At 52.1% G+C, this 16530-nt stretch overlaps 1 protein-coding gene across 4 annotated transcripts in view; it reads left to right on the forward strand.

Moving 5' to 3' along the window:
* Positions 1-16530, forward strand: part of Ift122 (intraflagellar transport 122) — a 73059-nt gene that overhangs the window by 39229 nt on the left and 17300 nt on the right. For all 4 annotated transcript variants that reach the window (XM_042273881.2, XM_042273882.2, XM_042273884.2 and 1 more), the window contains 4 exons: positions 116-313; positions 6584-6724; positions 10218-10271; positions 14004-14165. In XM_042273881.2, coding sequence (XP_042129815.2) covers positions 116-313; positions 6584-6724; positions 10218-10271; positions 14004-14165 — 555 coding nt within the window. The remainder of the gene's footprint in view (positions 1-115; positions 314-6583; positions 6725-10217; positions 10272-14003; positions 14166-16530) is intronic.

Below are 16530 nucleotides of genomic sequence, written 5' to 3' on the forward strand. Positions count from 1 at the left end.
CTCCGCTCCTTTCCCTTCATCCTGCTGTCAGTACTCAGTGCAACTCAGGCTTTAACATGGGCGTGGAGTGAAAACTGGGAGTGGAGCCGGAGCCTTACAGGCCTTTGTCCCCCAGGAACCAAACGCCAATAGTGTGGCCTGGAACACCCAGTGTGAGGACATGCTTTGCTTCTCCGGAGGAGGCTACCTCAACATCAAGGCCAGCACCTTCCCGGTACACCAGCAGAAGCTGCAGGGCTTTGTGGTTGGCTACAACGGCTCCAAGATCTTCTGCCTTCATGTCTTCTCGATGTCTGCCGTGGAGGTGCCACAGGTAACCTGGGTGCCTGTCACTCCTCTCTGGCTGGAGGATACACAAAACAAATGGTCAGGCCCTCAAACTGGTGCTAAGAGCAGCAAAGAGAGGGACGTCGCAAGGTGCTGTGGTCTTGGATGTGTTGTCCCCTAACTGTGTAGCCACGTCTCTCTGGACAAAGAGCTCAGCCCCATTGTCTAAGTCAGGGTTTCTACTGCTGTGACAAACACCAGGACCAAAAGCTGGTTAGGGAGGAAAGGGTTTATTTGGCTTACACATCTACACTGTAGTCCATCACTGAAGGAAGTCAGGACAGGAACTCAAACAGGGCAGGAACCTGGAGGCAGGAGTTGACATAGAGACAGTGGAGGGGTGCTGCTTACTGGCTTGCTCAGCCTGCTTTCTTAGAGAGCCCAGGACCACCAGCCCAGGGATGGCACCACCTGCCGTGGACTGGGCCCTCAACCATCAATCACTAATTAGGAAATAGTCTACAGGCTTGCCTATAGCCGGATTCTTCCCCCTCCCCCTCCCCCCCAGTGTGTCTAAATGTTGCTAGGACTATATTTGACTCCTTGGATCTGTGTTTATTTTGAGATTTCTTTTTTTTTATTCTTCTCTCATACAATATATCTCAACTGTAGCCTTCCCTCCCTCCCCTTATCCCAGCCCTCCCCAACCTTCCCTCTCCCCCAGATCCACTCCATTTCCCTTCAGAAAAGAGCAAGCCTCCCTGAGTTTGATATCAACCAAACTCAGCATAACAAGATGCAATAAGACTAGACACATATCCTCATATCAAGGCTGGATGAGGCAACCCAGTAAGAGAAAAAAGAGCCTATGAGTAGGCAAGAGAGTCAGAGACACCCCACTCCCAATTGTTAGGAGTCCAACAAAAACCCCAAGCTAAATAAAGAACCACAGTGTGTATGCAGAGGGCCTGGTGCTGACCCAGGCAGTCTCCGTGGTCACGACTCCAGTCTCTGTGAGCCCTGTGAGCCCTGCTTAGTTGATTCTGTGCTCTCCTGGTGTCCTCAAGCCCTCGTGATCCTTCCTTCCTCTCTTCTCTGGAGTTCCTGAGCTCCACCTAATGTTTGGCTGTGAGTCTCTGTATCTGCTCCCATCAGCTGCTGGAGGAAGCCTCCCTGATGATGACTGGGCTAGGCACCGATCCTGTGAGGATAGCGGAATATCATGAGAATCATTTCACTGATCTTTTTTGTCCTCTCAGATGACTGTAGTTGGTGTCAGGTTGACATAACTCTAGCCAGCACCCCACTGAATCTCTGTTTTTCAGATCCCCTTCCTGCTTCGTAGTGTTAACAGTATTCAGTACTGTGTTAGTGGCAAGTCCAACAGGGTGGATGCATAAACGCATGAATGTAATGCTGGGTATGAGAGGAGCACAGGAGAGCAGGCACTGAGAACTGAACCAGAGAGGGCGCATGAGACCCTGCATAGTCCCCTCAGTCCAGAGGAGGACAGCTAGGAACTGCGGGGACAGTATGGAGCCACAGAAACAGACAGAAGAACCCAGACAGCCCACCTGGTGGCTAACCTAGTTACAGCTGCCCTAGCTGCCTGTGTGCTTGTCCCTTAAGTGAGGGACACTCCTTAGAACTGTCATAAAACCAAGACAACCACTAAGGAGAAACTTGGACCACAGCATCCCATCTTTAAGAGAATATTTTCTTTTGTAAGTGTGTGTGTCTGTGTGTGTGTGTGTGTGTGTGTGTGTGTGTACATGTATGCTGGTGCACATGGAGGACAGAAGAGGGCATTAGTCCCTGGAGGTGGAGTTTCAGGGCGTTGTGAGGCACCTCACATGGGTGCCAAGAATGTGATTTAGGCCCTCTCTAAACCACTGAGCCATCTGACCAGACCCCAGACATATTATTGTACGTACTGTACTGATTATGGACCATAAGCAAGAGAATGGCGCTTTTAATCACTGTATGCCATCTTCTGTTTTAAAATGTTTTAAAGTCTATTAGTGTATGCGTGTATATGTGTGAGTGTGAGTGTGAGCGCCTGTGCCCCTGAAGGTCCCAGCACAACTTCCGGGGAGTTGTTGCTCTCATTGTTGGTCCTGGAAATTGGACTCCGGTTGTCACATTTGTGCAACAAGTGCTTTTTCCTTTTGAGCATCTCGCCAGCCCCTGTGCTCCTTCTTTGACCCTGACATTTAGCTATCCCAGACCCATCCCTTTGATGCATTATTGCCTGAAAACCAGCAATCTCACCTAGCACAGTAGCTCATGTCTATGATCTCAACACTTTGAGGCTGGGGAAGTAGGATTTCCAGTTAAAGGCAGCCTGGGGCACATCACAAGACTTTTTAACACAAAACAAAACAAACCATGAGCAATAAAAACAATCGCCAAAACCAAAGGCACTACTTACTACCTGGCTTTCTGCTCAGCAGTCTACTGAAAGTGTTGTGCCATGTCAGTGAACATACTTGACCAGAACGTTCAAACCGACGACGACGTAGGCTCACACGTATGTGTGAGAAATGACAGATGATTCCTCGTGTGTGTTGCTCGGTTCCCGTAGGCAGTTTCTGCTGTGCTCCACCGTGCAGCCTGGAGCCCCTCCCTCTGGAGCCCCTCCCTCTGGAGCCCCTCCCTCTGGAGCCCCTCCCTCTGGAGCCCCTCCCTCTGGAGCCCCTCCCTCCGGAGCCCCTCCCTCCGGAGCCCCTCCCTCTGGAGCCCCTCCCTCTGGAGCCCCTCCCTCTGGAGCCCCTCCCTCTGGAGCCCCTCCCTCTGGAGCACCTCCCTCTGGAGCCCCTCCCTCCGGAGCCCCTCCCTCCGGAGCCCCTCCCTCTGGAGCCCCTCCCTCCGGAGCACCTCCCTCTGGAGCCCCTCCCTCTGGAGCCCCTCCCTCTGGAGCCCCTCCCTCTGGAGCACCTCCCTCTGGAGCACCTCCCTCTGGAGCACCTCCCTCTGGAGCACCTCCCTGCCCCAGGCTCCAGGCCCTCTCTTCTGCGTGCCCAGCTTTGTTGTGTTGGACGCAGCACTGTCACATGGACGGTCCGTAGCTTACTCAACCAGCACCCGCTGTTGGACATTTATACCATCCATAGCCTTTGGTTTTCTTTTCTCTTTTTGGAGATGGGGTCTCATTATTGGCCCTGGCTGCTCTGGAACTCTTTATGTAGACCAGGCTGGTCTCAGACCCACAGAGATGCACCCGTCTTTGCCTCTGAGTGCTGGGATTAAAGGCGTGCGCCACCACAACTGGCTGCCCAAAGCTTCTGTTCTTGGGAATAGTGGGTATCTGACTAGTGTGTGTCCTGACTCAGTATAAATCCCAAGAAATGCAAGTGCTGGGCCAAAGGCCCTGTACACTGAAAGATGTCCAGACATTCTAGACTGCCTTTCCTCAAGGCTCTGTTAGTCTGTCTGCCTACACACAGCCTCTGCCTGCTTCTTCCCTGGCCAGGAAGGCCCTTGTTACTTGCTGCTGCAGGGGTTACAGCAGCAGTATTCCCACCCGCTCCTGACCCATAGTGAGTAGTCAAGTGATGGCAGAGAGTTCTGATGTGAGTGAAGAGCAGAAGAAGAGGAAACATGAGAGATGGCAGTGGCTGACATGTGGAGCTTGTGAGGCCTGCTGGACTCTTGCCTTGCCATCCTTACCTGCTTGCTCCCGGTCAGCATCCTGAACCCCACCCAGCACCGCACGCACAAGACCCCACTCTTCTTCATCTGTGCCAAACAGGCTTCGCTTATTAAAAGGCTTTCTCCACAGACTGCATCCTAACCTCAAAAATAAATGCAGTTGCTGCTCCCAGATTCTGGCCAGCCAAGAGGAGCCGGAGGGGCAGCCGGGGCTCCCTCTGCCAGGGCCTCAAGATGCAGTAGCCAAAGTCTCTGTTGGTTGCAGGCAGCCTTCCTGCTGATGCAGCAGGCCAGAGCTGCCAAGCATTGGGAAAGGCGATCTGGAGACAAAGGCTGTTTATCTGTCGCCTGGGCCTCCAGTCGTCCTGCGGTTTGGGCCTCCAGACCAGGCAGAAAGCCCCATTTTTGCTCTTGGGATTTTTTTTTGGTTTCCTTTCGAAATTTGTATCATCTTGTGCAAGAACTAGTGTGTCCGAGCTGCCAAGTGGGACAGCAAGCTCCGGTTATGCACCATCGCGTCATGCTTGGAATACAGCAGCCAGAGAAGGGCTTGCTCAGAGGGACTGGTCCATCAGTATGTTTTTCCAGCCCTCACTCAGCGTGCGCTCCCTGCCTGTGTTATCAGCCCATCAGCTCATCTTGTGATGCATATTCATGTCCCCTGTCCTGGGGCAGTCAGCATAGCAGAAGTTCTGCAGCTTGGGAAAAGGAACCCTGAAACCCGATCCAACTGCATCCTGAACACCTTACATCCCTCTTTGGGGCCTCATTTCTTCTCTGTGTACTGGGGTTATTGGTTTTGGTTTTTGTGTGTGTTTGTTTTGTTTTACTTGAGACCGACGCTTGTGGTGTTCCCCAGGCTGGTCTTGAACTCCAGGGCTAAAGTGATCCTCCTACCTCTACCTCAGGAGCAGCCGAGACTTCAGGCTTTGCCACTGTGAAATGGGGTTAATTACACCCATTTTCAGGTTTTGCCTGTCCCAATTCCTGTTATTATTCCTTCTTATTACAGACAGTCATGAAATAGCAAAAGCCACAAAAGAGAACTAAAGTGGACCAGAGAGTATGAGGAGTCCAGAGAATGAGCTCATTGTGGGGCAGAGTGGGTGGAGTTTGAGAAAGCTCCAAGGAGGTGATGAAACCTGTGTCCAGGGAGGTGGGCGCCTCACCGGCCCACAGCAGCCTGAGTGGGCAGACTCTCTAAATAGAAGGTAGTGTGTTTTCCCAGGGGGCTCCTGGCTAGGATGTGGCTGAGCCAGGCCTGGGTGCTAGCTCAGCTGCTCCTTGTCTGTGGCCAGTTGCCTCCCTACAGTAAGGGGAAGTGGATGGTGTGGCACCACAGGAAAAACAAGCCCCTGGGAACAGTTGTGTCTTGCTGTCAGAGGATGGGCTTGAAAGGAAAAGGTTCATTTTAATTTTGAAGTTTACAAAAAAAAAAAAAAAAAAAAAAAAAGGGACCAGAAATTTCAAAGATAAAGGCCCCAAATGGAGAAAACAGCATTTCCAAGTCCACATTTGGGAACCATTAGCACAAAGGTACTGGTTGATTGATCTTTACTGTCCAGGAATCCAGAAGGGAGATGTGGGTCCCTGAACATATTGACTGGCTTCAGATCAAGACAGAGTCTTTTATTGCTGTAAATGCTAGACCCAGCTAAGCTTTAGTCTGACGTGTGTAAGTGCATTTACACACGTAATGTTTGACACACACACACACACACACACACACACACACACACACACACAGCAAGTAGGAACACAAGACCAGGAATATCTGGTCACCTCTTGCTCTAGCTTCAAGTTTTTAATCTGCTATGACCTCAGGCAAGTCATGTGTCCTCCAGGAGTCTCCTCCTGGGTGTTATCAGAGGTAACACAGGGATGTTTGGACAACTGCCGAGTTCTTGATAGCCTTAAAAAAAAGAAGTCATTAGGGAATTCTTGTGGATATTCTTAGCTAGGCAGCCTGGTCTTGAGGGGAGAGTTGGTCTTCAGCACCAGAGACCTCAGGATCTGTCCTCAGAGCTTTCCTAGGCAGTCTGGAGCAAATTCCATAGCCATGCCTTTTTCAGATTCAGTCCCTCTGAGAAGAGGCCATCCCTCTTCTGTCTCCCTCCTGGTCATGTGACTCATTCCTCTGGCCAGGGATGGAGGACCTGCTGGGAGTGAATATAACCCTGCTGCTGCCACAGGGTGTGCAGGGTTTCACCCCAGAGCCCCTGTGGAACCAGGGCACAGCACAAGCCCAAGGTCTGTCTACACAGAGGCGAGGGGCAGCTTGAAGAGAAAGCACGGAAGAGTTTCCGGGAGGGACCTGCTAGCAGAGCCTTACAAAGCCAAGTAGGCATTTCCTATGGGGGGTGGGGTAGATCCTTCCCAGAGAAGGGACATGTTAGGGTCAGGTAGACCTAGGGAAGGAGAAGGCAGATGGCAGCCAGAAGTGTATGTTGGGAGTGCTATGGCCCAGCAGGAGAGGGTGGCAGAAAAGAGGGCACCCAGGTGGGCCAGGGCAAGACTACTAAGGTGCAGACTGATGGCTGAAGTCTGAGGTAGGCATTTCCCGTGATACTGCTCTGAACATCTGGAAGCAGGCCTGCTTGGAATCCAACACTTTCCAGTGCTCTGAACAGACTATTAACTTTCTCCCTTTTCTGAAACTCCACAGTCTGCTCCGATGTACCAATACCTTGATAGGAAAATGTTCCGAGAAGCCTACCAGATCGCCTGTCTGGGAGTGACAGACACCGACTGGCGTGAACTGGCCATGGAAGCTCTAGAAGGACTAGAGTTTGAAACTGCAAAGAAGGTACGCGTCTAGTCTGTTTGGCCTGCAAAGAAGGTACGCATCTAGTCTGTTTGGCCTGCAAAGAAGGTATGCATCTAGTCTGTTTGGCCGGAAGTTGGTCCTGGAGGGTCTCCTGAGGCAGAAGGGATCCAGCTAACACTGGAGGGGCAGGGACTGCCTGTAATGGGCTCTGAAGTCAGACTGCCCTGAGTTCTGATCTCTCTTCAGTCACCCCTTCCCAAGGTTCTTTCTTTAGAGGGTTCTGGAGACTAGGCCCTGTCTTCACAAAGTTGGGAAGATCTTAAGCAGATAATGCCAGTAAAACATCTGGTTGACCCTGGCTGTCATTAAAACATCTGGTTGACCCTGGCTGTCAGTTTTGGGAGCGATCATTTATGAAGAACCTAGACAAAAGCCTGTGCAGGACAGACATTCAGCGGTCAAGTGTCTCTAGCCTGGGCATGAACAGCGGCCACCAGCACGCCACATTGTTCTTAGTACCGGCTTAGTGCAAAGAGGTCCTCAGGCTCGGATTCCCACAGCCCTGTGCTGCTGCCCCCCACCCTCACGGTGTGATTCATACTGTCGCTTCCGGTCTAGTCGATTAAAGCTAAAGAAATGGTCAAAAGCAGTTAACCTTTGTCTAGGCACATGAAGAGTCCCAGATGTGTTTCCATCTGATAGACTGAGGGGAAAGGACTGACCTCCAGCCTCTCCCTTCTCTCCTTTCCTGCTTTCTCTCCCAGAGCCAAGTAGCGAGTCTCCTTTTGCTCAGGCTACTGGTGTCGAAGGACCTGCAGACGTATGTGGTGCCTGCCTCCTGTTAAACAGAGGACAGCCGAACCAGAGCACACCTCAGAGCACACTAGAGCACAGTCCTTTCCTCTAGGCTTTTCTCTCAGCCTGACCTCTCTGCCTCTGCTCTGAAGTGGGGTTGTGAAATGCATCATGCTCTTCCCACAGTTTGGACTTGCTCTTGAGGCCTCCCCAGGCCTGGTAAGGAGCAGTTTGGAGTGGCTGTGCACATGCCAGCTCTACCCAGAGCTGGAGGCACAGCTCCGTGGTAGAGCACTGGGTAGCATGCACAAGGCCCTGGTTCAATCCACAGCACATGAGGGGAAATAACCCCACCCATTGATTACCTGCGTATTTGTAGATCAGATAACCTTGGGGAAATATTAGACCAGGGCGTGGGGATTCAGGGGGGAGGGGAGGCTTCTCCTGGAGGAACTTACTTCTCCTGCCCACTCAGAAACGCCAGCATGTGAGGAGTGACAACAGACTCCTAGGATATCTTGTTTGTACCTAGGAATAAATTGTCTCCCTCTAGGTTGTACCCTTTTCAGGTAGACCCTAAGAGCCAGCTCGTGCTAGCATTGCCCTGCACATGGCCTCTGTCAGTTGCAGAGCAGATGTCTAACTAGAGGGAACTGAAACTGGGATGTACCCTTGGATTGAGTTCGAACCTACCCTGCATCCCAGAACACTGAGAGTAGACACCATCATTTCAGAGCACTGGACTCTGTTAGAACTGTGACAAATGAAAGTTGTGTGTACACTGCTGTGGGCAGCATGCTGTTTAGAAAAGGCATGAAGCTTGGATCATAGACCTTGACCAGTGTTTTAAATCACTCCTGAATCCCTGGCTGTCCTCTCCCCTGGGTGCCAGTCACTCAGTACTTAGACTTGTGGAGGGAGGGGGGCTGGCCTAGAGAGGTGTTCCCACTAGATGGCGGTGGAGAGCTGCTTAGTACTGCCGGCGCATCTGTTCCCTGCTCCCCACTCCCCGCTGTGGAAGTTGTTCACAGTCTTGTGACTGACCACTCGGAATAGCACCGTGACTCTGCGGTCTATCAGGCTGAAGGATGTCAACGGCCGATTATCAAATTCAGGAATCCAGTGCCCAGGACCACAAAGACTCTTGGAGAGGGCCTCGCTTGCCTGACCATAAAGAAGGTGGCTGGAGCCAAAGAGCAGGGCGGAAGTAGGCTCAAGGTCCTGCCTGGGCTCAGAGCTTGGCTGAGACCCGAGTCTCCTTTTTCTCCTCTGCCCAGCCCCAGGGATCGATTTCTGTACTTGTTTCAAGAAACAGATGAGGAAGGCAGCTTGTGAGGCCTTTGACATAGTGCCACCGGACCGTTAGTCACACGCTGCCTGATATACCCTTTTACCAGTTCAAGAAAAGCCAAGTGCTGGGCACATGTGCCTCTTGCCCCAGCTTCTCAGCAGGCTGAGACAGGAAGATCCCCTGAGTGCAAAAGTTCAAGGCCAGCCTAGACAACATAGTAAGTCCCTGTTTTAGAAAGAAAGCCATTTGCCAGGTCCCTCCTGGGCAGTGCTTTGCCTAATCCTGCAGTCTGCCGCTGCCCATGCTCAGACAGGAAGTGTCCTCCCTAGGGTATCTGCCTCATGCTTATGTAGCTCTTGGCTCAGGGAGACTTAGCTCTCTGTTTAATCTGCCTAGCTTCCCCTTTCCACTGTGAACCCCTGAACTAGGGAGGGGGACAGAGGCCAAGTGAAATGCATGCGTCCCCAGCCTTTGACTAGATCCTGGTCCTGTAGGGTGAGAGGATGAAATCACCCTGTGGTCATTGGTAAGGCAGCCGGAAGCTGATGACTTGATCATTCCCCTCATTCTTCCAGCACAGAGGGTGCCTTGCAGTGGCCAAGGGCTGCTGTGCATTCGAAACCATAATGGCTCAGGAGCTGCTGCTCTGGGCATGTGTCAGTCCATTTCACATGGATAACACAGAAAGTGCAGCTGGGTAGAAATGTTACCGGCAGAGCGCATGGAGGTCAGTTCCCATAAGCCCCTTGTGGTACCTGAAAGCAGCAAAAGACACTTCACTGGCACCTCTGCCTGACCCTCACAACCTTCCAGAAATCCGTGCATTAGAAGTCTCCCTCTGCCAGGAGTCTAAGAGAGGACGCATGTTCAGGGCTAACACGCAAGTTTGCTTTCTAGAGACTGGGAGATTATTCCCTGCCGTCCTCCTTCAGACGCATTCTTCTTCCCTGAGCTTTTCCCCTCCTCCTCTCCCCGTGTGCCCCGTGTGCCCCGTGTGTCTGTGTGCCCCGTGTGCCCATGTGCCCCGTGTGCCCCGTTGGGTTAGCAGAGCTGTGTGCTGCTCCTCATCCAAGTCACAGGGACAAGCGTCTCTGTCTTGCCTACTCTGCGGATGCCATTGACTGGAGTCAGCCCGCCTGCCTTCCCATTATGAGCCGTGTCTGGCAAAGGGTTCCACTGCAGACTCCAGGATCATAGTTCTGTTTTACCTAATCCCAAAATGATTGATGCTCCCAGGCCTTCTTCACAGTTCTTTGTGAGGACTAATCCTTGAGATGAAGACAGGCTGCGCCTCGCCGGGTGGCACACCTCCCAAGCACACAGTGATGAATCAGACTTCCTTCCCTGCTTGCTGGCTCGCTCTCTCGAGCTCCATGTGCCCCACCCCCATCAGCCCATGGAGAAGGAGAAGGCAGCTGACTCTCTTCTTTTCCCTTCTTCCCATAGGCCTTTACCAGAGTCCAGGACCTTCGCTACCTAGAGCTGATCAGCAGCATTGAGGTAACTGACGAAACGGCCATCTTCCTTCTCAGGAGACAGTAGCCAGTAGTCCTGAGGACATGGGGACGCAGGCCTTGTTGTCTGTTCTGGGGGACAGAGTGGCCTAGGGACACCCATTAGTCACTTGGTAGTTGAATGAAGCAGAAGGCTTGGGTCTCTTCTAATCTTTGGTTCCTTGTTCCTAAAATGGGGTCTATACGCTGGCAGTGGTGGCGCACACCTTTATTTCCAGCACTTGGGAGGCAGAGGCAGGCGGAACTCTTGAGTTTGAGGCCAGCTTGGTCTACAGAGTGAGTTCCAGGACAGCCAGGGCTGTTACACAGAGAAACCTGTCTTGAAAAAAACAAGATGGGGGGGTCTATCCGTCCACGATGAGGCTGTGAGGCAGAGTCAGGCTGGAACATGATATGCCTCTCTGGGATGCCTGTTGCCATTCTCCTGGACTCCAGTAATCTGTCAGTGAATGAAGCATTTCCCAAATGCTCCTAAGCTGCTCTGAAACCTACCAAGCCACCCTCCTGTGCAGAAGGCCTGTGATGGGCTAAAGAATCTGGTTCTGACTGCACCATTTAAGGGTGGTGGAAGACACTATTTTTAATCTCTGTGTATAGCAGGGCTGTCTGACTGTCTGTAAAAAGGCATACATATTTTTTCCTCCTGAACAGATTTATTGTGAGGCTAAGGGAATAGGAGACACATTTGAGCTCTCAGTTGGAAACAGTGAGGAAACTGCAAATGTCCTGCCCCTCTAACTCAGTTCGGCAGAGAAAATGCTTGATGTGGGTACCAGCCTTGTGCAGGGTCCAGCCTTGTGCAGGGTCCAGCCTTGCGCAGAGACCCAGCCTTGTGGGGGGGGGTCCAGCCTTGTGCGGGGTGACCAGCCTTGTGTGGGGTCCAGCCTTGTGCGGGGTCCAGCCTTGTGCGGGGTCCAGCCTTGTGCAGAGACCCAGCCTTGTGGGGGGGGGTCCAGCCTTGTGCGGGGTGACCAGCCTTGTGTGGGGTCCAGCCTTGTGCGGGGTCCAGCCTTGTGCGGGGTCCAGCCTTGCTCAGGGTCCAGCCTTGCTCGGGGTCCAGCCTTGTGCGGGGTCCAGCCTTGTGTGGGGTCCAGCCTTGTGCAGGGTGACCAGCAAGTAGAGCTGAGACAAGGGGAAGCTACAATATGGTAGCTGTTGTTCATTGACCAACGTGCGCAAGGTCCTCAGTGCCGTGAGGCAGGTGCCGTTGTCGTCAGCCCTGCTCAGCGGGTGGAGAGAGGATGGGACATACCCTTGAGGGGACATGTTCAGATACCCAGTCGAAACTCAGACTTAGTCCCCGCCTTTCCCTAAGCTCCACCATGTTACTTGAGAGCTCTCCCCGCCCCTGCTCCCCAGCAAGTCATCTATTGTCAGTGTCTTCCCACACAGGTGGCCAAGGGCTGGCCGGGGGCCATTGTCCCCTGCTGCTGGCTCTCGGGGCTGGTGCCTGGTGTTAGCCAGCTGGGTCCTTGGAGTCTTCATCCAGAGCTACAGAGCTTCCTTTGCACAAAAGATGCTGGTCCCTGTGAGAGCTGACTCCGTCCCTTGTCATGTCTTACTTGTTCAAAAGGTCTCCCTCTGCTAGTGGTCTGTGAGCTGAGACTTGTGCTTATGGTAATGTCTCTGTGCTCAAGTGATCCCTTGTGGCTGTCCTGAGGCCTCGGCTTCTGGCTTCTGGGTGGCCAGCATTAACCAGGGAGCTGTGTGGCTCCGTGGGTTCCAGCTGAGTAACTGGAAGGGTAGCGTCATGGTAGAATAATCTGCCCTTGTTGACAGTCCGTTGTGAGCATGTTCTTCTGTGGCCCACACTCCACACCAACCTCACTGCAAGCAAGCGTTTAATTCACTCACAAGTTGAAGATGTCAGCTTATTTTGTTGACTAGCCTGCATGCACTATGTGAAGGCACTTATTTGTTTGTTTGTTTGTTTGTTTATTTTGGAGCTGAGGATCGAACCCAGGGCCTTGGGCTTGCTAGGCAAGCGCTCTACCACTGAGCTAAATCCCCAACCCTATGTGAAGGTTTAAAAACTTACTTCTGTCTGTCACTGGTGAGGCATGCTGTCTCCAGCTGCTGAAACTTCCACCAGCCTGTCTAGGAGTTTGATTCCATGTCTCATCTTCCCCCAGTGCGATACACTTGAGAGAAACAAGCGAGAGGCAGGTGCAGGGGCTGAGGGACTGAGTGCTGGCATGTGTTTACAGACACTGGAGCTGCAGACGAAGGAGCGTTCCCAACACAGGGAAGGGGTGTGCGGGCGGCCGGGCGGGCGGGGGCTCCCCTCTGTCCCAGCGCTGCTGGGTGGGCCTGCTCTCGCATGTACACACATATGTTCACGCAGGGGTGTGTTAGGGGCCATCCCTCGCTTCAGAAAGTGGAATCATGGGACATGAAGAAGGAGCTTTGTGTGACCTTGACTGCTGACTGGAATCTCCCCTTCCTTCACTGCACTGCTTGGTGGTGCTGGGCTGACTGAGAGCAGATGAGGTGCTGTGTGACGTGGACATGAGCACGTGGGGTCTCAGTGAGGGTTCCTGTTGGTTTATTTCAGCTTACAGCTCCACATCACAGTCCGTCACTGAGGGAAGTAGGGCAGGGACTCAACAGGGCAGGAACCTGGTGACAGGAACTGAAACAAAGGCCATGAAGGAGAGCTGCTTACTGGCTTGCTTCTTAGGGCTTGCTCAGTGTGCTTTTTTTTTTTTTTTTGTCTTGTTTTGTTTTGAAGACAGGGTCTTTCTGTACAGCCTTGGCTATCCTGGAACTTGCTCTGTAGCCCAGGCTGGCCTCCAACTCACTGAGATCCACCTGTCTCTGCCTCCCGAGTGCTAAGATTAAAGGTGTGTGGCACCACTGCCCAGTTCTTAGCCTGTTTTCTTACAGCACCAAGGAATACCCCCTGGGGTGGCACCACCCACAGTGAGCCAGGCAACCCCCCCCCCCCACACACACACATCAATCAAGAAAACACACCCAGGCTTGCCTATAGGCCACTCTGGTGGGGTCATTTTCTCTCTTTCTTTTCTTTTTCTTTTTGTTTTCTGAGACAGGGTTTCTCTGTGTAACAGCTCTGGCTGACCTAGACCTGGTCTCTTTGTAGACCAGACTGGCCTCGAACTCACAGAGCTGCCAGCCTCTGTCTCCTAAGTGCTGGGATTAAAGGCGTGCACCATCACACCTCGTTGGGGTCATTTTCTCAGCTGAGGAGCTTGTGTCAAGTTGACATAAGACCAACCAGCACAGAGTGTCTCCTCTTCTCTTAGTATAGCAGCAGAGCCAGATTTGTGATCCTACTTTATGGTCTCCATCTTGGTTGAACATCCCAAACCTTGTCCTTGTCTGCCACCCAGGTGTCTGGGGCTTTGGGAGGTCTTGGGAATGCAAGGGCCGTCCCCGACTAGACAGTGTACACTGTCCAAGCAATCCTCTGGTTGCCTTGGGCAAGCATCCAGGAAAGCAGTCCAGTGGAATTTCCACCCAGCAAACAAAGGTTCGCCTCTTGTTTGATCTTCAGTGGTCTGAAAAAAGAGTCAGCTTTTGTTGTGGAACATTCCCAAAGGAGACATAGGCGAGAGACATAGCAGCCCAGGAGTCAAGCATGGGCCCCCATAGGAAGACCCAAGGGCTTAGCCCGAAATAGCAGCAGCTCGCCTTTGTACAGGCTGCTTCCTGCTGTGGCTGTGGAAGCCATTTCCCGTGCTTCTCATTTTTCCAGGAGAGGAAGAAGCGGGGAGAGACCAACAATGACCTGTTTCTGGCAGATGTGTTTTCCTACCAGGGGAAGTTCCACGAGGCTGCCAAACTGTACAAGAGGAGCGGGCACGAGAACCTCGCACTCGACATGTATACTGACCTCTGCATGTTCGAGTACGCCAAGGTAAACCCACCACATCCTGGGCCCAGCCTGCCACCAGGAGTTCCCAAGGCTCCCACCTGCGGTGTCTTAGCCCGTGTCCAAGCAGTGATGCAGACAGAAAAAGGTGGTGGCCTTAGAAAAAGGGTGGGTAAATTAGTGAAAGGGGACCTTCCCTAAGGGAGATGTCAGAGGGACAGCACAGTCAAGGGACCTGTCAGCAACAGCCGTGCAGGCTTTGAGTGTACCAGCATGATGCTGTCGCCAGGTACTGAGGGCTTAGCGCAGTCTCTACACATTCCTTCAGACCTGGGTCAGGAGCCTCCCAGATTGGTGTCCTTGGTGAAAGCTGGTCCTACCACAAGGTCCTACCTCAAGGTCAGTCCAGAGGTACTCTAGACTTTTGAAGGAGCTTCCTAGACACTTGGGCTTATGTGAGGATGAGCCCCCACTAAAGAGCCAGAGCTCTCCAGATGTCAGCAGCTCAGCCTCCAGCAAGGCTTAAAGCCTGGGTGTGGGATAGTAAGGCTCTTCTACAGAGGGCTTTGTATCCGGCCTTTCTGGGTCGTGGCGGAAGAGGCTCCTGGAATCCTGTTGAGTCCTCAAGTCCTAGCCACACCATTCAGTGGCTGTTAATGCTAATCGCCTAGCTCAGGAGCCCCAGGAAGAACTCATCGGTGTGTGTGCCTAACCACTGCTGGGTTCTTCTCCTACATCTGTTCAACCTGGGGGCTCCTTCACACAGGGAGGAACCCCTGGGCCACTCCTCAGATCCGGGCTTCAGGCTTCCTCTGCCTTTTCATCTTTTCACCCTTAGCCTCCTCTGTGTTCCTACCCATACATATCCAGGATTACATGAAATGCTCTTTCCACTTGGGAGAAGGCATCACACTTAAAAGGGACAGGTCCTAGAGGTAGAATGTGGGCACTACAGCCAGCCAGCCCTGGTGGTTCTTTGGGACTGATGCCCTCCTTGGAGCTGATGGTGGGCAACTTATGGTGCAGCTGAAAATGCTCCTTGGCCTCCAGAGTGCCGTGTGGCTGTGGAGCCCACCCTTCACTAGTGGGTGAAGACTTTGCGTAGCTCAGCCCTTGCCTCTTTCTCAGAGCATAGCAGAGCTACAGCTCAATTTAATTCTGAGAATTTCACAGAACAATGCATAAAACGCTAACATGCTCAGCTGTAGAAAGACGAGGAGTAGCTGGGCATGGTGCAGCACGCCTTTTATCCCAGCATTTGAGAGTCAAAGGCAGGCAGATCTCTGTGAGTTCAAGGCCAGCCTGGTCTATAGAGTGAGTGCCAGGACTTCGTGGAAAGACTGTCCAAAAACAAAACAAAACAAAACAAAACAAAAAACAAAGAAAGAAAGAAGCAAGGTGAGGGGTGTGACTGAATTGGATAAAAGTCCACATCCAGGGATGTGCTTTGGTGGGAGAGCAGGTACTGGGTTCAATCTCGGCATTTCATGCAGTGCACACACACAAAGTAGAAAGATTTGGAGAGTGGAAGGCACACGTGACTCGGGTGGGTGTCTTTAGACCGCTCTGGCCGCCCTCCTCTCCCTGGCGTCTTCCCATGGCTTGCCTGCACTTCCTGCGTGCGTGGCCTCCTCCCCAGCAGAGCACCCCATTCATCACTCCATCAGCTGTGAATGACTTGAGGAAATACTCTGCGCTTGTTTTGACTTTAACTTTTGATCACAATTCTGAGTATGTTGGTTCCATCTCAAATACACACACACACACACACACACACACACACACACACCTCTGGCTAGGTAAATACTCTGGGCTTGTTTTGACTTTAATTTTTGATCACAATTCTGAGTATGTTGGTCTCATCTCTCTCTCTCTCTCTCTCTCTCTCTCTCTCTCTCTCTCTCTCTCACGCATACACACACACACACACACACACACACACACACACACACACACACACACACACCACCCTGGCTTGGTAGTCTGCATTTGGGAAATGTGTGCACACATTATGTGGGGGTGGGAGACACAGTGCTTATTAACATGGCATGTTTTTGTTTACTCGAAAATTGCTTCCCAAGATTCAATCTGGTTTTTGGAAAATTTTTAAATTACATTCCCACGTACAAATAAATTGTATGCTTTCCGGACAAGTGACATGTTTATGTGGTGATAAAGGGATTATAATGCTCTTAACTCTTGTGTAGTGAGTCCTTATCAGAAGCACTGAGCATGAGAACCCTGGTGAGTGTCATTCATCACTCAGCACGGCCTCTTTCTGTCCACTCCAGGACAGAGTCTTTGCTGTGGCCTCAGATAACGTGTAAATTGGCTTCATAGAACTCAAAGGGCTTTGAAGCCCCCTTGGTTGAGCTTAGGAGGATCTATTTAGACTCAGCTTGAATTAAGT

Source organism: Peromyscus maniculatus, chromosome 3 (genome assembly GCF_049852395.1).
Source record: "Peromyscus maniculatus bairdii isolate BWxNUB_F1_BW_parent chromosome 3, HU_Pman_BW_mat_3.1, whole genome shotgun sequence".
In the NCBI taxonomy this organism is placed as follows: Eukaryota; Metazoa; Chordata; class Mammalia; order Rodentia; family Cricetidae; genus Peromyscus; species Peromyscus maniculatus.